General features: G+C 47.3%; 2 protein-coding genes across 8 annotated transcripts in view; both read left to right on the forward strand.

Moving 5' to 3' along the window:
• The window catches only part of LOC147018873 (uncharacterized), a 405,228-nt gene that overhangs the window by 156,042 nt on the left and 234,679 nt on the right, over nucleotides 1-14,507 (forward strand). The window lies entirely within an intron of this gene.
• SRRT (serrate, RNA effector molecule) overlaps nucleotides 7,900-14,507 on the forward strand; it is a 57,158-nt gene continuing 50,550 nt past the window's right edge. For 2 of the 7 annotated variants that reach the window (XM_085898986.1, XM_085898985.1), the window contains exon 1: nucleotides 7,981-7,995. Coding sequence is in view for 1 of the 7 variants with exons in the window: in XM_085898989.1 (XP_085755115.1) it covers nucleotides 7,915-7,995 (81 nt within the window). In the remaining 6 variants the exon portion in view is untranslated. Of the gene's footprint in view, nucleotides 7,996-8,455; nucleotides 8,904-14,507 lie in introns of those variants that run through there. The other 5 variants (XM_085898987.1, XM_085898990.1, XM_085898989.1 and 2 more) reach the window with 4 other exon arrangements.

Raw genomic sequence — 14,507 nt, forward strand, 5'->3', positions numbered from 1 at the left:
GGAGGGAAACCACGGGGTAACATCCCTGGGTCAGATTGCGGGAGAGTGTGTCGGAGTGGTGCTGAGGTGTCGTCCACCAGACGGCGGTCTCCTTGGGTTAACCTGAGGCGGTCCCTTCGGGTGGGTGCCTGGAATGTCCTATCCCTAAGAGAGGATGATCACCTGTCTCTGTTATCATCTGAGCTCAAGCGTTTGGACATCGGGATTGCAGCCCTCTCTGAGGTTCGGAGACCGGATTGCGGCGAGATAATGGTGGGTGGTTACACCTACTATTGGTCTGGTCGCTCTGATGGTTACCATACCCAAGGAGTTGCTGTAGCTGTGTCCGATAAGCTGACCCCAATGATAATTGAGGTAACACCGGTCAACGAGCGTATTATGAGATTAAGGATTCGCCACTCCTTAGGTGTCATTTCCCTGGTCTCTGTTTATGCTCCGACTGAGGCGAGTGATCTCACCATGAAGGACACATTCTACGCCACACTCGAGTCTGTGGTTGATCAGTGCCCCAGACGAGATACACTTCTAGTCTTGGGGGATTTCAATGCATCGACTGGAACTGATAGGGACGGTTATGAGGTGTGTGTTGGTCCCCATGGGTCAGGAACTATGAACCAGAATAGCACTAAGTTCCTTGACTTTGCAAGAAGTCATGGACTTAGGGTGGCTGGTTCATGGTTTCAGCACCCACAAGCTCATCGCTGGACTTGGTATTCCAACGCTGGCGGTGTGGCAAAGGAGATTGACCATGTCCTCATTGACGGTCGTTGGAGGATGATTCAGAACTGCAGGGTCTACCGGAGTGCTCAGTTCCTCAATACTGACCACAAGCTTGTTGTAGCAACTCTAAAGCTGCACCTTAAATCCTGGAGAATGGTACCATCCCAGCCAAGGCTGGATGTTGCCAAGCTCAGGGATGAGAGAGTAGCTGAGGAGTTTGCAAACAGGCTGAGTGGACACTTGGGGGGTCTGGGTGCTTTGGGGGGTCCTGAAGAGTTGTGGAGCGCCTTCAAGACCACCGTCCTTGATGTTGCCGGTGGATGCCTTGGAGCTCACCGCAGGGCAAAGAAGAATTTTGTCTCTCAAGGGACACTGGATACCATTGACCAGAGTCGCAGGGCCAGGCTGAATGGCAGAGCTGAGCTGTTCAGGGAGCTGAGGCGTAAAACTGTACGTGCACTGAGGGTGGACAAGGAGGCCTATGTGCGAGGAATCTGTGAGGGGGTAGAGCATCACCTGTGGACAGGTGATTATCGTCCCGCTTACAGGGGAATTCGCACATTACGTTCATCCAAGCCCATCCCTCGGAGCACTACAGTTAGAGCAGAGAGTGCTTGGCTCTTGACAGAGGAGTCTGAAGTGAAGGCCCGCTGGGCCGGTTACTTTGAGTGGTTGTACCAGGCTGATCCCCTAACTGTCGAGTTGGACATCAAGGGTGTTACAATCCCTGTTGCTGACCCTAGAATCAACTGTGGTCCACCTACGCTTGTGGAAACACGGGCTGCGGTGAACCAGTTGAAACGGGGCAAAGCTCCAGGGATCTGTGGCATCCATGCCGAACTTCTCAAGGCTGGTGGAAATGCTGCACTCGTGTCATTGCATGCAGTTTTGTGCTCTGCCTGGAACACAGGCATCATCCCAACTGACTGGAAGAGGGGCCTTGTTGTCCCTCTCTGGAAAGGGAAGGGTGATCGCCAAGACTGCAACAACTACCGAGGGGTGACGCTGCTCTCAGTGCCGGGCAAGGTCTTTGCGCGGATAATTCTTGATAGGGTTCGCCACCATCTGCTTGAGCACCAGCGTCCAGAGCAGTCAGGCTTTACACCAAAGAGGTCAACGATTGACCGTATCCTTGCACTTCATGTCCTCACCGAACGCAGACGAGAGTTTCGGCAGGGGCTGCTTGCAGCCTATGTTGATCTCTGTAAAGCGTTCGATTCAGTGAATCGGGATGTCCTCTGGAGGATTCTTGGTCTTCATGGGGTGCCACCAAAACTGATCGATCTGATGTCTGAACTCTACTCTGGTTCTGAGAGTGCTGTGAAATGTGGTGGTACCATCTCTGACTTATTTCCAGTTATTACTGGAGTTCGTCAGGGATGTGTACTTGCCCCCACACTTTTCAGCACTTGTATGGACTGGATTCTAGGGAGGATGTCGGAGAGATCAAGTTGCGGTGCGTCATTTGGGAATGTCAAGATCTCGGACCTTGATTTTGCAGATGATGCAGTCATCTTTGCGGAGACTTTAGACATCCTCTTGGGGGCCCTCGAGGTGCTGAATGAGGAGTCGGAGCCGTTGGGATTACGGGTTTCTTGGGTCAAAACTAAGATCCAGGCTTTCGGTGACATCTTGGATGCTGCTGTCCTGTCTGTGTCTGTTGGTGGTGAGGATGTTGAGGTCGTGGAGAGATTCACTTACCTTGGCAGTGATATTCATGTCTCTGCTGGCTGCGAGTCAGAGGTCAATAGACGTCTGGGTCGGGCCTGGGGAGTCATGGATTCACTGGATCATGGGGTGTGGCACTGCCGGTACCTGTGCGGGAGGACGAAAGTTCGAGTCTTCAGGTCCTTGGTACTTCCAGTCTTGCTCTATGGGTGCGAGACTTGGACTCTGACCAAGGATCTGAGACGGAGACTTAATTCCTTTGGTGCCAGGTCTCTTCGGAGAATCCTTGGCTATCGCTGGTCGGATTTTGTGTCCAACGAGCGGTTGCTGAGAGAGACTCGGATGAGATTTGTTACCTGCATAGTCCGGGAGCGTCAGTTGCGGCTGTATGGACATCCTGCTCTGATCCTGCTCACCAGATTCTCTCAGCGAGGGAGTCTCATGAGTGGAGGAGGTCAGTGGGTCGACCACCTGCCTCATGGTTGCAACAGGTTGACCATCATCTCAAGGAGATGGGGATGGGCCTGGCATCTGCCTGGGGGATGGCCAGACGGAGGCCCCTGGAGTACCGGCGGAAAGTGGACGCAGCGACGTGCTGTTCTGGCACATGCTCCCATACCTGACCTGACCTGACCATACAGGGTCGCCACAGCGGATCATCCGTATGATCCGCATCGTGATTTGGCACATGTTTTACACCGGATGCCCTTCCTGACGCAACCCTGGTTGCCTCTTACGACACAGGGATATGGTACACCTATTTTATCCGGGGTATACACCGCCCCAGTATACTGGTACTCATTTCGCCGACCTCGGAAGGATGACAGGCTGAGTCAACCCCCTGGTGTATTAATTCAGTGGCCCAACGGGGCTTGAACTCAGGACCTTTTGGATCCCAAGCCGCTGCCCTAACCACTGGGCCAACACCAGGCTCGCCATATCCCGAGACATATCACGTGCTTTTGACACAGTCTCGTCTGGCACTGTGCCCTGCTCACCAAACTCTCTTCCTCTGGTATCCAAGGCCATTTCCACTCATGGCTCGCAGACTTTCTCTCCTGTTGCAGCCAACATATGGCCCTAAATGGAGTTCTCTCATCCCCTCTTCCTGTCCAGGCTGGGTCCAGCTCATTCCAGTTTGTTCCAGTGGAATGAGCTCCAGTTCATTCTCGGCCCTGTTCTTTTTTCTGGTTTTCATTAATGATCTCTCCGACTCTCTGGAAAATCCTCTTTATCTCTTTGCTGATGACTCCACCCTCTGCCGTACCATCTGTCACCCCTCAGACCGGCAAGCAGCAGCTTCTTCACTCTCTGCATATCTGGATAAAAGCACAAACTGGTCCAACATGTGGAACATGTCTTTCAATCCTGACAAATCTCACACTCTCATTCTGTCTCTCCGAAAGGACCATTTGGTACCCCTCCCCCCCATCTACTTTTACAATAATCTTCTGGAAGAAGTCCTTTCATTCAAGCTTCTGGGTCTCACTATCTGCCATGATGTTTCCTGGGAAAGCCACATTTCCAACCTCGCCTCCAAAGCCAGTCGCTGACTGGGAATCCTCCATCGTGCAAAGTCCTTCCTCAGCCCACCTGAGCTCCTGACCACATACAAAGCTTTCGCCCGCAGCCTGATGGAGTACTGCTCTCCCCTCTGGGCTGGTGCTCCTGCCTCTCACCTTTCTCAGCTTCACGCTGTGGAAACCAAGACATTTAGGATTATCGGTAACTCCCGCGGTGAGGCTGAGTCTTTAGGCCTCTCACTCTCTCACCACAAGCAGGTCGGTGGTCTTTCTGTCTTCTACCATCTCCTCTCCGGTCTCGCCCTCCCCTGCTTTGTCTGTGATATGTCTCCCCCATATTTCCGCAGGGCGCTCAAGGTCCCCCAGCAACCCCCTTCTCGTAAAACTACCAAAATCACGAATCGCTGCTCACCTTCACTCTTTCATCCCTCCTTTTTCCCCACCTTTGGAATAAACTTCGACACTCTCTTTCAATCCCATTCTTCCCTCTAGGCCTTCAAAACAGCTGTTCATCACCACCTCTTATCTTCCCCCTTCCAAAGCCACGATCTTTTCTACCCCCGTTAATCCACCCCAACCCCACGTCCTTCAAGTTCCCTGCTTTCCTTCCTGAAAGTCCCTGTAGTGTCCATCTTGCATACCCCGTGTTCCCCGCCCCATCCCTCTCCCTTCCACAGATCTCCTAATGTCTCTGTTCCCCACTGTTTTGTCCTTCCCACTCCCTCCCCTCTTGTCTCCTGCACCCCTTGTTGTGCATTGTGTGTTAGCTCTCGTACGAGCCTCAGCAATGTATACAAAAATAACAAAAAACATGGATGAGCCGACCACATGTGCCTCCAATCCAATTACAGCCGATGCTACCAAGCCCTAACTGACATGTGCTGACCAGGCTCAAGCGCCTACTGGGTCTTGTGGATCGGACAAGATAGACGTTGCTCCTGCTCAGAGACTATCTACTGGTCTGCGCTGTCCACCCACACGGTTTAACGATTACCATTTCGACATGAAGTAGTGACTAAATGATGGCCCTAGTCTTGTGTTTGTTTTGGTTTTTGCCTGCAGTACTCTTATTACCAGTCCTGGTTTTTGTCATGATAAAGACTATGTTGGGAATGGTCTGAGTTCATTTATCACTCTGAATGGTCATGTTACTCGCTGTTTGGTTTCCAATATTTATATTGGGTAGTCGATCTATCTACCCTTATTGTCAGGTTTTCCGTCGTTATGTTGGGTAGTCAATCTATCTACCCTTATTGTCAGGTTTTCCGTCGTTATGTCTGTTGGGTAGTCGATGTAGTGGAGAAAAAAAAAATCTCAAAAAACATTTTTTTGAGATTTTTTTTTTGTTTCTACCCTTATTAGCAGTATTTCCCTCGATATGTTGGGTAGTCGATCCAGTCGAAAAAAATAATTGAAATTTGTTCTACCCTTATCAGTTTTTCCGTCGATATGTTGTCTGTTGTTGGGTTAGTACACTTATTTGTCACGGGCAATACGAAACTCCCCTTCACCAGCAGAGCAGCTTGGTTCATCATACAGTCAGAATGCCCCGACTTGCACCGCACCCATGCTCACCTCGTTCAAGGGACCCAGCCAATGAAAAAGCTTTACCTTTTTACCTACCAGGTGGGCACGAGCGACTCGTAAATATACGAGTCGATCCAGTCCAAAAATATATATTTTTTTAATTTTGAAATTTGTTCCACCTTTATTATCAGTTTTTCCGTCGATATGTTGTCTGTTGGGGAGTCGATCTCGTCGAAAAAACAAATTCAAAATTTTTTTTTTGAAATTTGTTCTACCCTTATTATCAGTATTTCCGTCGATATGTTTGTCTGTTGGGTAGTCGATCCAGTCGAAAAAAAAATGTTTTTTTTTAATCTCCCCTTATTAGTATTTCCGTCGATATGTTTGTCTGTCTGTCTGTCTGTCTGTCTGTTCGGTCCAGTGCTCCGTTAATACAATGGCGATTTCGATGAAACTTGGTTGGTAGGTTCATACCATGACCGAGTTGTGTGCAAATGAGAACCGTTGCTATGGACACCACCGTTGCCAAGCAACGGGACTTTGAAATTTTTGAGAAATCATAAAAAAAAAATTTTTCAAAAATAAAAAATCGGGCCACGAGTGACTGTGGGCAGTACATTCAGCCATATTGTCAAAGATTTCCAGCCGGATCCTATGAAAACTGTCGGAGAAGATAAACTTTGAATGAACCCTGGTCGAAAACAAAAAAAAAACGAAGTTCGTTATATCTCAGAGACTATGAGTCAGATATACATGAAACTGGTATGATAGGTTCATGGTCTGTCCTTGTTATGTGTGAGAAAGAACCGTTGCTATGGACCCCTCCGTTGCCTAGCAACGGCCGAAAAACCTCTAAATGTGGGGTATTTTAACGAAAAAACAATCTGCAGCATTAACCCTTGAAGCAAGAATCATGAATTTCATTGTGCTTAATCCTCAGGTCATTTCCCCATTGAACGGGCACATCGCGTCAGGTTCTATTGGGTAGGCGACTACCCATGTCCGCCTACCGGCTTGTCTGTCTGTTTGTCCCTCTGTTCGGTCCAGTGCTCTGTTAATACAATGGCGATTTTGATGAAACTTGGTTGGTAGGTTCATACCATGACCGAGTTGTGTGCAAATGAGAACCGTTGCTATGGACAACACTGCTGCCGAGCAACGGGACTTTGAAATTTTTGAAAAATCATAAAAAAAAATTTTTTTCGAAAATCAAAAATCGGGCCATGAGCGACTGTGGGCAGTACATTCAGCCATATTGTCAAAGATTTCCAGCCGGATCCTATGAAAACTGTCGGAGAAGATAAACTTTGAATGAACCCTGGTCAAAAACAATAAAAAAAACGAAGTTCGTTATATCTCAGAGACTATGAGTCAGATATACATGAAACTGGTATGGTAGGTTCATGGTCTGTCCTTGTTATGTGTGAGAAAGAACCGTTGCGATGGATGCAACGTTGCGTTGCGATGCCTAGCAACGGCCGAAAAACCTCTAAATGTGGGGTATTTTAACGAAAAAACAATCTGGAGGATTATCCCTTGAAGCTAGAATCATGAATTTTCTTGTGCGTGCTCTTGCTCGTGCTCTTGCTCTTGCTCTTGCTCTTGCTCTTGCTCTTGCTCTTGCTCTTGCTCTTGCTCTTGCAACAAAATCTTTAGGACTCGGCTCTTTTATATACAGCATCCGGATCTCCTTAAATACTAAACACCTGTACACATCCTCGCATTGACGGTTCCTTTTGAGAGCGTCTATCATGAACTTTTAAATATATTCAGACATTTGCTTGAAAGTTTCGAAAAGTTCACGTTACCATTTAAAGATTATTCCATTTAATGTGTTGTAATTTCGTAAATACACGATTTTCTCGTCATGAACGAGGAGCCTCCATGACGGGTCTCGCTATTGGCTCCATCAAGGCACGTGACGAAATATCGGAAGTTGTTGTTGTTATTGTGATCAAAACTTTTAAATATATTCGGACATTTGCTTTAAAGTTTCGAAAAGTTCACGTTACTATTTAAAGATTATGAGCCGCGTCGCAGACGCTGGCTCTAAGAGAGCTCCGCGTTGTTTTTCTTGTTGTTGTTGTTGTTGTTGTTTTTTTTTCTTCTTCTTCTTCTGCTGAAGACAAAACCTTGAGGACGTGGCTCTTGGACATATTTGTCCTTGTTTAATTTACTACAGACATCATACTAACTGAAAAATATAGTGGCTTTTAGTCCCACTTTCTGGTAGTCAACTCCAAAATTTCAATGCCTGGCTCATGGACTAATATACACCGGTCCGTGAATTATCCTAAGGATATACACTATACAGTATTGGAGTGACCTTACGATGTCTGGCCACCAGGAGAACTTTCCCGCCGGATTATCACATATCGCGAGATTCCATCATCGATGTTTCCTCGTTATTTAATTTTCACCTCTTCATCCGCTTAATTTAACCTCTTTATTTAATTTTTTTCTCAATCATTATTTAATGTCCTCTTACTTTGAAGAAAGGGATACAGGGGAAGGAGGACAGAGTCGGAGTCGGTGTGACCGGTTGGTGGCACAGAAGGTCTGAAAGTACTTTTCGTCCTTTTTATTCCCTTTCTTTCAGTTATTTTGTTATTTTTAGTGCTTTCAAGACCCTTTAAACACTTTGGACCCCACAAAAGACTCCCTTCACTAACAACGGGAGAACCTTAAGACCCTCTTTTATAACCTAATGCAGCACCACTAATCACTACGACCGCCCTCCATCGAGAGACGACCATCAGTCCCATTTGGGACTGCTCTATTCGTTTTAATTTGCTGGCTCCTTCCACTGGAGAGCTCAAATTTGTGAAAAGGAAGAGAATGTCAAGGATGATCAGGGAATATATAGTAGGGAAGGGGGAATATCTTGGAGGGTGGAACGGAAGGGCGTTTGGGAGAAGATAAGAGGATGTGGAGTGCAATCGAGTGTGAGGAAATCCAAAATTCATCCGTCATATTTGCGTACGTCATAAATAGATTACACCAAGTCCTCGAATCGGCCAATTTACGTGCATGACCACGTGGTCCCTTCCGACAGATTCAAGGGTGTATGAAATGATGCATTGAATTAAGATGATGACAGAGGCGTGATGGACCAAATGGCCGTTTGTGCGCAGCAAAATGTTGACCCGTTGAATCGTTTTCCGGTGCCAGCAAAACCACGGAAGCCGAATCGTCAAGCTGTGAGGCCGCTGAGCGCCCCCTCGTGCCCTCTCGGCCTGATAGTTGGGTAGAGCTCGGCACGCTGAGCCGCCGGAGTTCTTCTGTTTCGGTGAGATTGATCTGGACTCATTCGGTCCGGCTTAACAAGGAGCGGCACAAGGATTGGGAAAGAGTCGTCGAGGGTTTGGGAGATTTCGAGAAGTCCGTGGAAACGTGTCCGGCCGTGCATTCGGCGGTCAGGCCTACTCGACTAGTTTCACGTCTCCACAGCGTGCAAACCGAAAGGTTTATTTTCCGAATACATTCACGTGCTTTCATGTTCAATCCACCTGCCTTCATTTTTTTTATCGTGTGTTTCGTGGAATCGAATATCTTTATCGTCGGCTTTCCCCCGTCGGGCCTTGCGTTGTAGGCCGCAGGTCTTGCTTAGATCCGAAGTGCTGTGAAGACGATGATCCCATTTGCGCGATTTTCCAGATTCATTGAGCAACATTTGCCGAGCTCGTGGGTTCCTGACCATCGGGACTCGATTTGATTTCGTGCTTTATGGAAGGTCGTGCTGTCTGCTCTTTGCGACACGGCGAATGGAACCGTCCCATCTGCTTCGAAACAAGCTTTTTGCGATTGACCGAGTCTTCAGCCTTTTACAATGACAGCCCGATTGCTTTGTCATGCTGTTTGTGATCGTTTTCCATCTTATTTTTTTTTAAACTGCTGGATATTTCAAACATGTTATTATTATATTTTATACCAAGCAAGCACAGAAGTATATCTACAGGGCAAGGGTCCGATTATCTTGATGAACACCCACCCCCCCCCCCCCCCCCAAGACCCATGTTTGTGCACATCTCGAACAGGTAATAATATGGTCATCTCCAATTTTTATCCATTCGCACCAGAGATTTGAATTGGCAAGATTTATACTACCTGAGCTGTGACCCAGTGGGAGAGTGTCTTCAAAAATGGAGTCATGGCATAAATGTTGCAAATCACGTGCTGGGAAAAGTGAAAGTCAAAGTCACTAAAACCTCCGAGTATAAGAAGGTCTTTTTGGGAAAATATGAACATGTAATATAAACAGATGGTGTGTCCAACTCTTGGACCTGCCATCTGAGATGTAATTCCTTTAAAATCAGTGTGTGTGTGTGTGTGTGTGTGTGTGTGTGTGTGTGTGTGTGTGTGTGTGTGTGTGTGTGTGTGTGTGTGTGTGTGTGTGTGTGGTGTGTACAATATGTCACATGTAATATGTGTATATAACATGTATGATGTCACGTATATTATGTGTGTATATAACATGTATGATGTCACGTATATTATGTGTGTATATAACATGTATGATGTCACGTATATAGCATGTATGATGTCACGTATTATGTGTGTATATAACATGTATGATGTCACTTATCATATTTGTGAATATGAATTGTATGATGTCACGTTTTATATGTGTATATAACGTATATGTCATGTACAATGTGCATGTAACGTGTATGTCACATATATCATGTGTGTATAAAATGTATGATGTCACGTATAATATGTGTGCGTATAACATGTATGATGTCACGTGTATTGTGTGTATATAACATGTATGATGTCACGTATATTATGCGTGTATATAACATGTATGATGTCACATATCATATGTGTGAATATAAATTGTATGATGTCCCGTTTTATATGTGTATATAAAGTATGATATGTCATGTACAATGTGTATGTAACATGTATGTCACATCATGTGTGTATTACATGTATGATGTCACGTATATTATGTGTGTATAACATGTATGATGTCACGTATAATGTGTATATAACATGTATGATGTCACGTACAATGTGTGTGTGTGTATATATCGTTTATTTTATTTATTTATCATGATGACCAAATTATAAATTATTGATATTGTTGTGAGCCGGGGGGGGGGGTGGTCGGGTGAGAAGACCACTGGGTGGGGGAAGCTATCTCTGTTCCCACCAGGCTCCCCGGAATTGTAGGCCGTTGCACACGGATAATTCCGTGACGCGGCGGGTCGCTTAACCGACCGTGGACACCAATAACTCAACCACGTGACCTAGGGTCCTCCCGTCTATGGGTTAATCGGGTTACCTAATTAATCACGTGATTTAATTACCGGGGAACACAACCTCGGTACAACTTGTCTGAACCGGATCGGATGCAGCCAAGCGACACTGCCAAGGACGTACCAGCTAAAAGGAACGGATCGTTGGGAATAAAGTCCCGGCTAAACTTGCATTCTGACCATGCTCGATCAATAGAAGAAAAGACCAAAACGAGCAGGGAACATTCCTTATAATAATAATTTATTTACAAGCAGGCGGCGAAAGATATGTGGCACAGTGAAGATTTATTGTTGTGTGTAATGCAGTGATAGAAAGAAGCATGGTGCGACAATAAACAGGCAACTTACAAAAGGGGACACAGAGCAGACTTCCCGCGAAAATAATCTATCTATAATTCCAGCAATCTCTGTTTGCCTTTCAACAGGTTTGAAATGAATCAGACAAGTGGTTCCCAAGTTATGGCCAAGTTAGAGCGTGTTCCCCATTACGGGTTACAACGTACAGACTTCCGGATAGTGATGACTTACTGTATTATAATAATTTCTCGATTTCTTATGCGCATTTATAGATATACACAATGCCCCAATCCAGTCGTCGTTTACGAGAGCGAAGGAACGGACTGTGTGGTTGTTTGAGAAAAAAAATTTTTTGCACGTACGGCCACGCGAGAGCAAAGGAACGGCCTATGTGGTTGTTGTTTCTGGCACGCAGTTTGAAAGTTTTTTTGTTGTTTCCACTATGGCCACGCACGTACGGCCACACACGCATGGGCACGCGAGAGCGAAGGAACGGCCTGTGTGGTTGTTTCTGGCACACGGTTTGAAAGTGTTTTTTTTTTCCACGTACAGCCACGCACGTACGGGCTCGCACTAGTAACAATAATAATAACAATCTTCTGCAGTCTTACAAAAGCAGACAGGCGCCAGCACACACGCACGCACACACACAGAGACAGAAAACCGATGAAGAGGGAGTTTTGCAACCAGGGAGGGGAGTTGAGGCTATGATCTCGGTACCTGTGCGCCCGATAGCACGACGTGCCACCAATACGTTTCGGGGGTGGGGTACCGCACCCCGGAGCATCCCCCCCGACAGTGGGCGCGTTGTCTCTGGCCCAAGCCGCACATGTGGAGACTGTGTTCGTGAAGGAGGAGCTTGAGTGGAGAAGGGGCGGAGTCCAGAGGGCGAGGGTGGAGTAGTAGGCGGGTGGGGTCGACGTGGTGTGGGCGGAGACGAGGAGCAGGAAACACAGACCGACAGGGCAAGAGGGACTGCCCCAACCTTTATAGGGCCCGCAGCTCAGGGGGAGGGACCATGCCAGATCCAAACGTCATCACCCAAATCGGGCGCTCCGACTGGCCCCGACCCCTCACGTGGCCCGCCAGCTTGGGCCGGAAACCGCCTCACTTCGTTTCCGGCAAGGCCCTCTCAAACAGCAGCAATATTGCGCTCCGAACCCACGAAACGACACGAATCGTCCACACTGAAATCAGCACGCGAATCACCCTGCAAAAAACCCCAGGCGACCGGTCGAAGGCCCCGCATGCCCGACCAGCGCCGACCAACGCGTTCGCTCCACGCGCGCCAATGTGGGCCGCACTGCACATTCCCTGGCTCAATCGCAGCCTCGCTGGCCGCAGAGACGAGAAGACGTTCACCATTCCTGGAGAATCCACCGCTGCCAGCGAGGACCGAAGGCACACCGTCACGGAAAAATCCACGCATGTTCCACGAGCGGTGAACGCGCCCGCTTTTGAGCACACTCCATACAGCGCGTGTGGTTCCGCCATTACGCACGTGGCCAGCGCTCGCGTTCACACGACTCCGCCAGCGTGTGTGCGGGGCGAACACCAACATGCGCCGGGTATTGAGGTTAAAAATAGAACAAGCCGCTTCGACCCGCACACTCGCATCCTGCCCAACATGGCGCGGAGTCGGCTTTAATGACCTCCGCACGCATCCTGTGAAGCGCGGGTGTCGCGCTGGCCATGCCCCCCACGCCACGAAAAACACCACCCGTGCAGCCCCCCAAGAGGCACCTACTTGCATGCCTTTCCAATGCAACCGGCAATTCTCCCCAGACCATCGGAAGCCCGAGTCAACAGTCCAGCACCAACTAGCACACCACATCACTCAGCGCTGCAGTTTCCCCACCATGACGCCGCAGTTTCCCCACCATGGCGCCACACGCGCTGGCCTCCACGAGGCCCCACCCCACAGCGAAGGCGCACGCAGCCGATCCACCGCAGGAATAATTTGAAAAGAAGAAGAGTGGGGATGAAATGAAGGAAAAAACGATTGAAGCAACCCAAGCTATTAGACCATCGCAACGCACTCCCCTGTTGTCTCGCTAAACAAAAGGAAGGGGACTATCTACACATATAAAAATGGAACAACTGTCTTGGGACACCCATCTGTTGCATGCATGCGGCTCTGAGAACCGCAACAATATAAATGACGAATGTGGTCATCATTGGTTTGATATTTATTGGTATGCCATTCTGATGAGGGGATTAATCCCGAAATCTGCATCGGTGGCTCCAGTTGATGTTTAACTGATGTTGACAATTTAATCTTTGTTTGTCAGAGTGGCTTGGCCGAGACCTCCGAATTGTTGGTGAGGCTTTGGTGAAGGACTTTATGTCCATTGGGGAGTGCTCGTCACGCTCCACATATTTTGATATACGAGGTGTGTTCTCAAAAGTGTCCAACCTTAATTTTTCGTGCGTAAACAAATGAAGCTAGGGAGGCGTGGTTTGGTGCACGTATGTAGGCGATCCTAATCCGTATGCGTGAATATTTTCCCACCTGCAGAAGCTGTCAGTCGCCGACACACCGCCGATGAGTGAGGAAGTATAAGTGAGCGCCGTCGGATTTTCGTTTTTGACAAAATGACGGATCATTGCGGTCTCATCGCCAGTGATCAATGTGTTGAAGAAGTTGGGATCGCTGTTCACAGTCTCCAGCATGTCCTGTGCGATCTCCAAACGGAGTTGTTTCTGCTCGATCGTTAGCAGCTTTGGCACGAACTTCGCTGAGATTCTCCTTAAGCCCAAATCCTCAGTCACAATGGAATGAACGGATCCAATGCTGACGCCTGCCTCGTCTGCAAGTTCTCTGATCGTGATTCGACGATCCTGCATCAGCAGGGTCCTCACTTGGTCAATGACGATCTCATTTCGGGATGTTGAGGGCCTACCAGAACGTGCTTCACTTTCCACTGATGTGCGACCATCTTTGAAGCGGTTGTACCACTCTTTTATCCGTGTGGTGCCCATTGCTTCGTTCCCGAAGGCCTGTTGAACCTTGCGGATCGTTTCCACTTGGGAATCGCCAAGCTTTACACAAAATTTGATGCAGTAGTGTTGTTCAAGTTTTTCCGTCATTTTGTCAAAAACGAAAATCCGATGGCGCTCACTTACACTTCCTCACTCATCGGCAGTCTATCGGTGACTGACAGCTTCTGTAGGCGGGAAAATATTCACGCATACGAATTAGGATCGCCTACATACGTGCACCAAACCATGCCTCCCTAGCTTCATTTGTTTACGCACGAAAAATTAAGGTTGGATACTTTTTGAACACACCATATATATATATATATATATATATATATATATATATATATATATATATATATATATATATATATATATATATATATATATATATATATATATATATATATATATATATATATATATATATATATATATATATATATATATATATATATATATATATATATACTTGCTTTTGTGATTTGACAGGTTTTTTTGCCTTTGCAAAAAATAATAATAATAA

Source organism: Eptatretus burgeri, chromosome 10 (assembly GCF_056783735.1).
Source record: "Eptatretus burgeri isolate ZD-2024b chromosome 10, Ebu_testis_v1, whole genome shotgun sequence".
Lineage (NCBI taxonomy): Eukaryota > Metazoa > Chordata > Myxini > Myxiniformes > Myxinidae > Eptatretus > Eptatretus burgeri.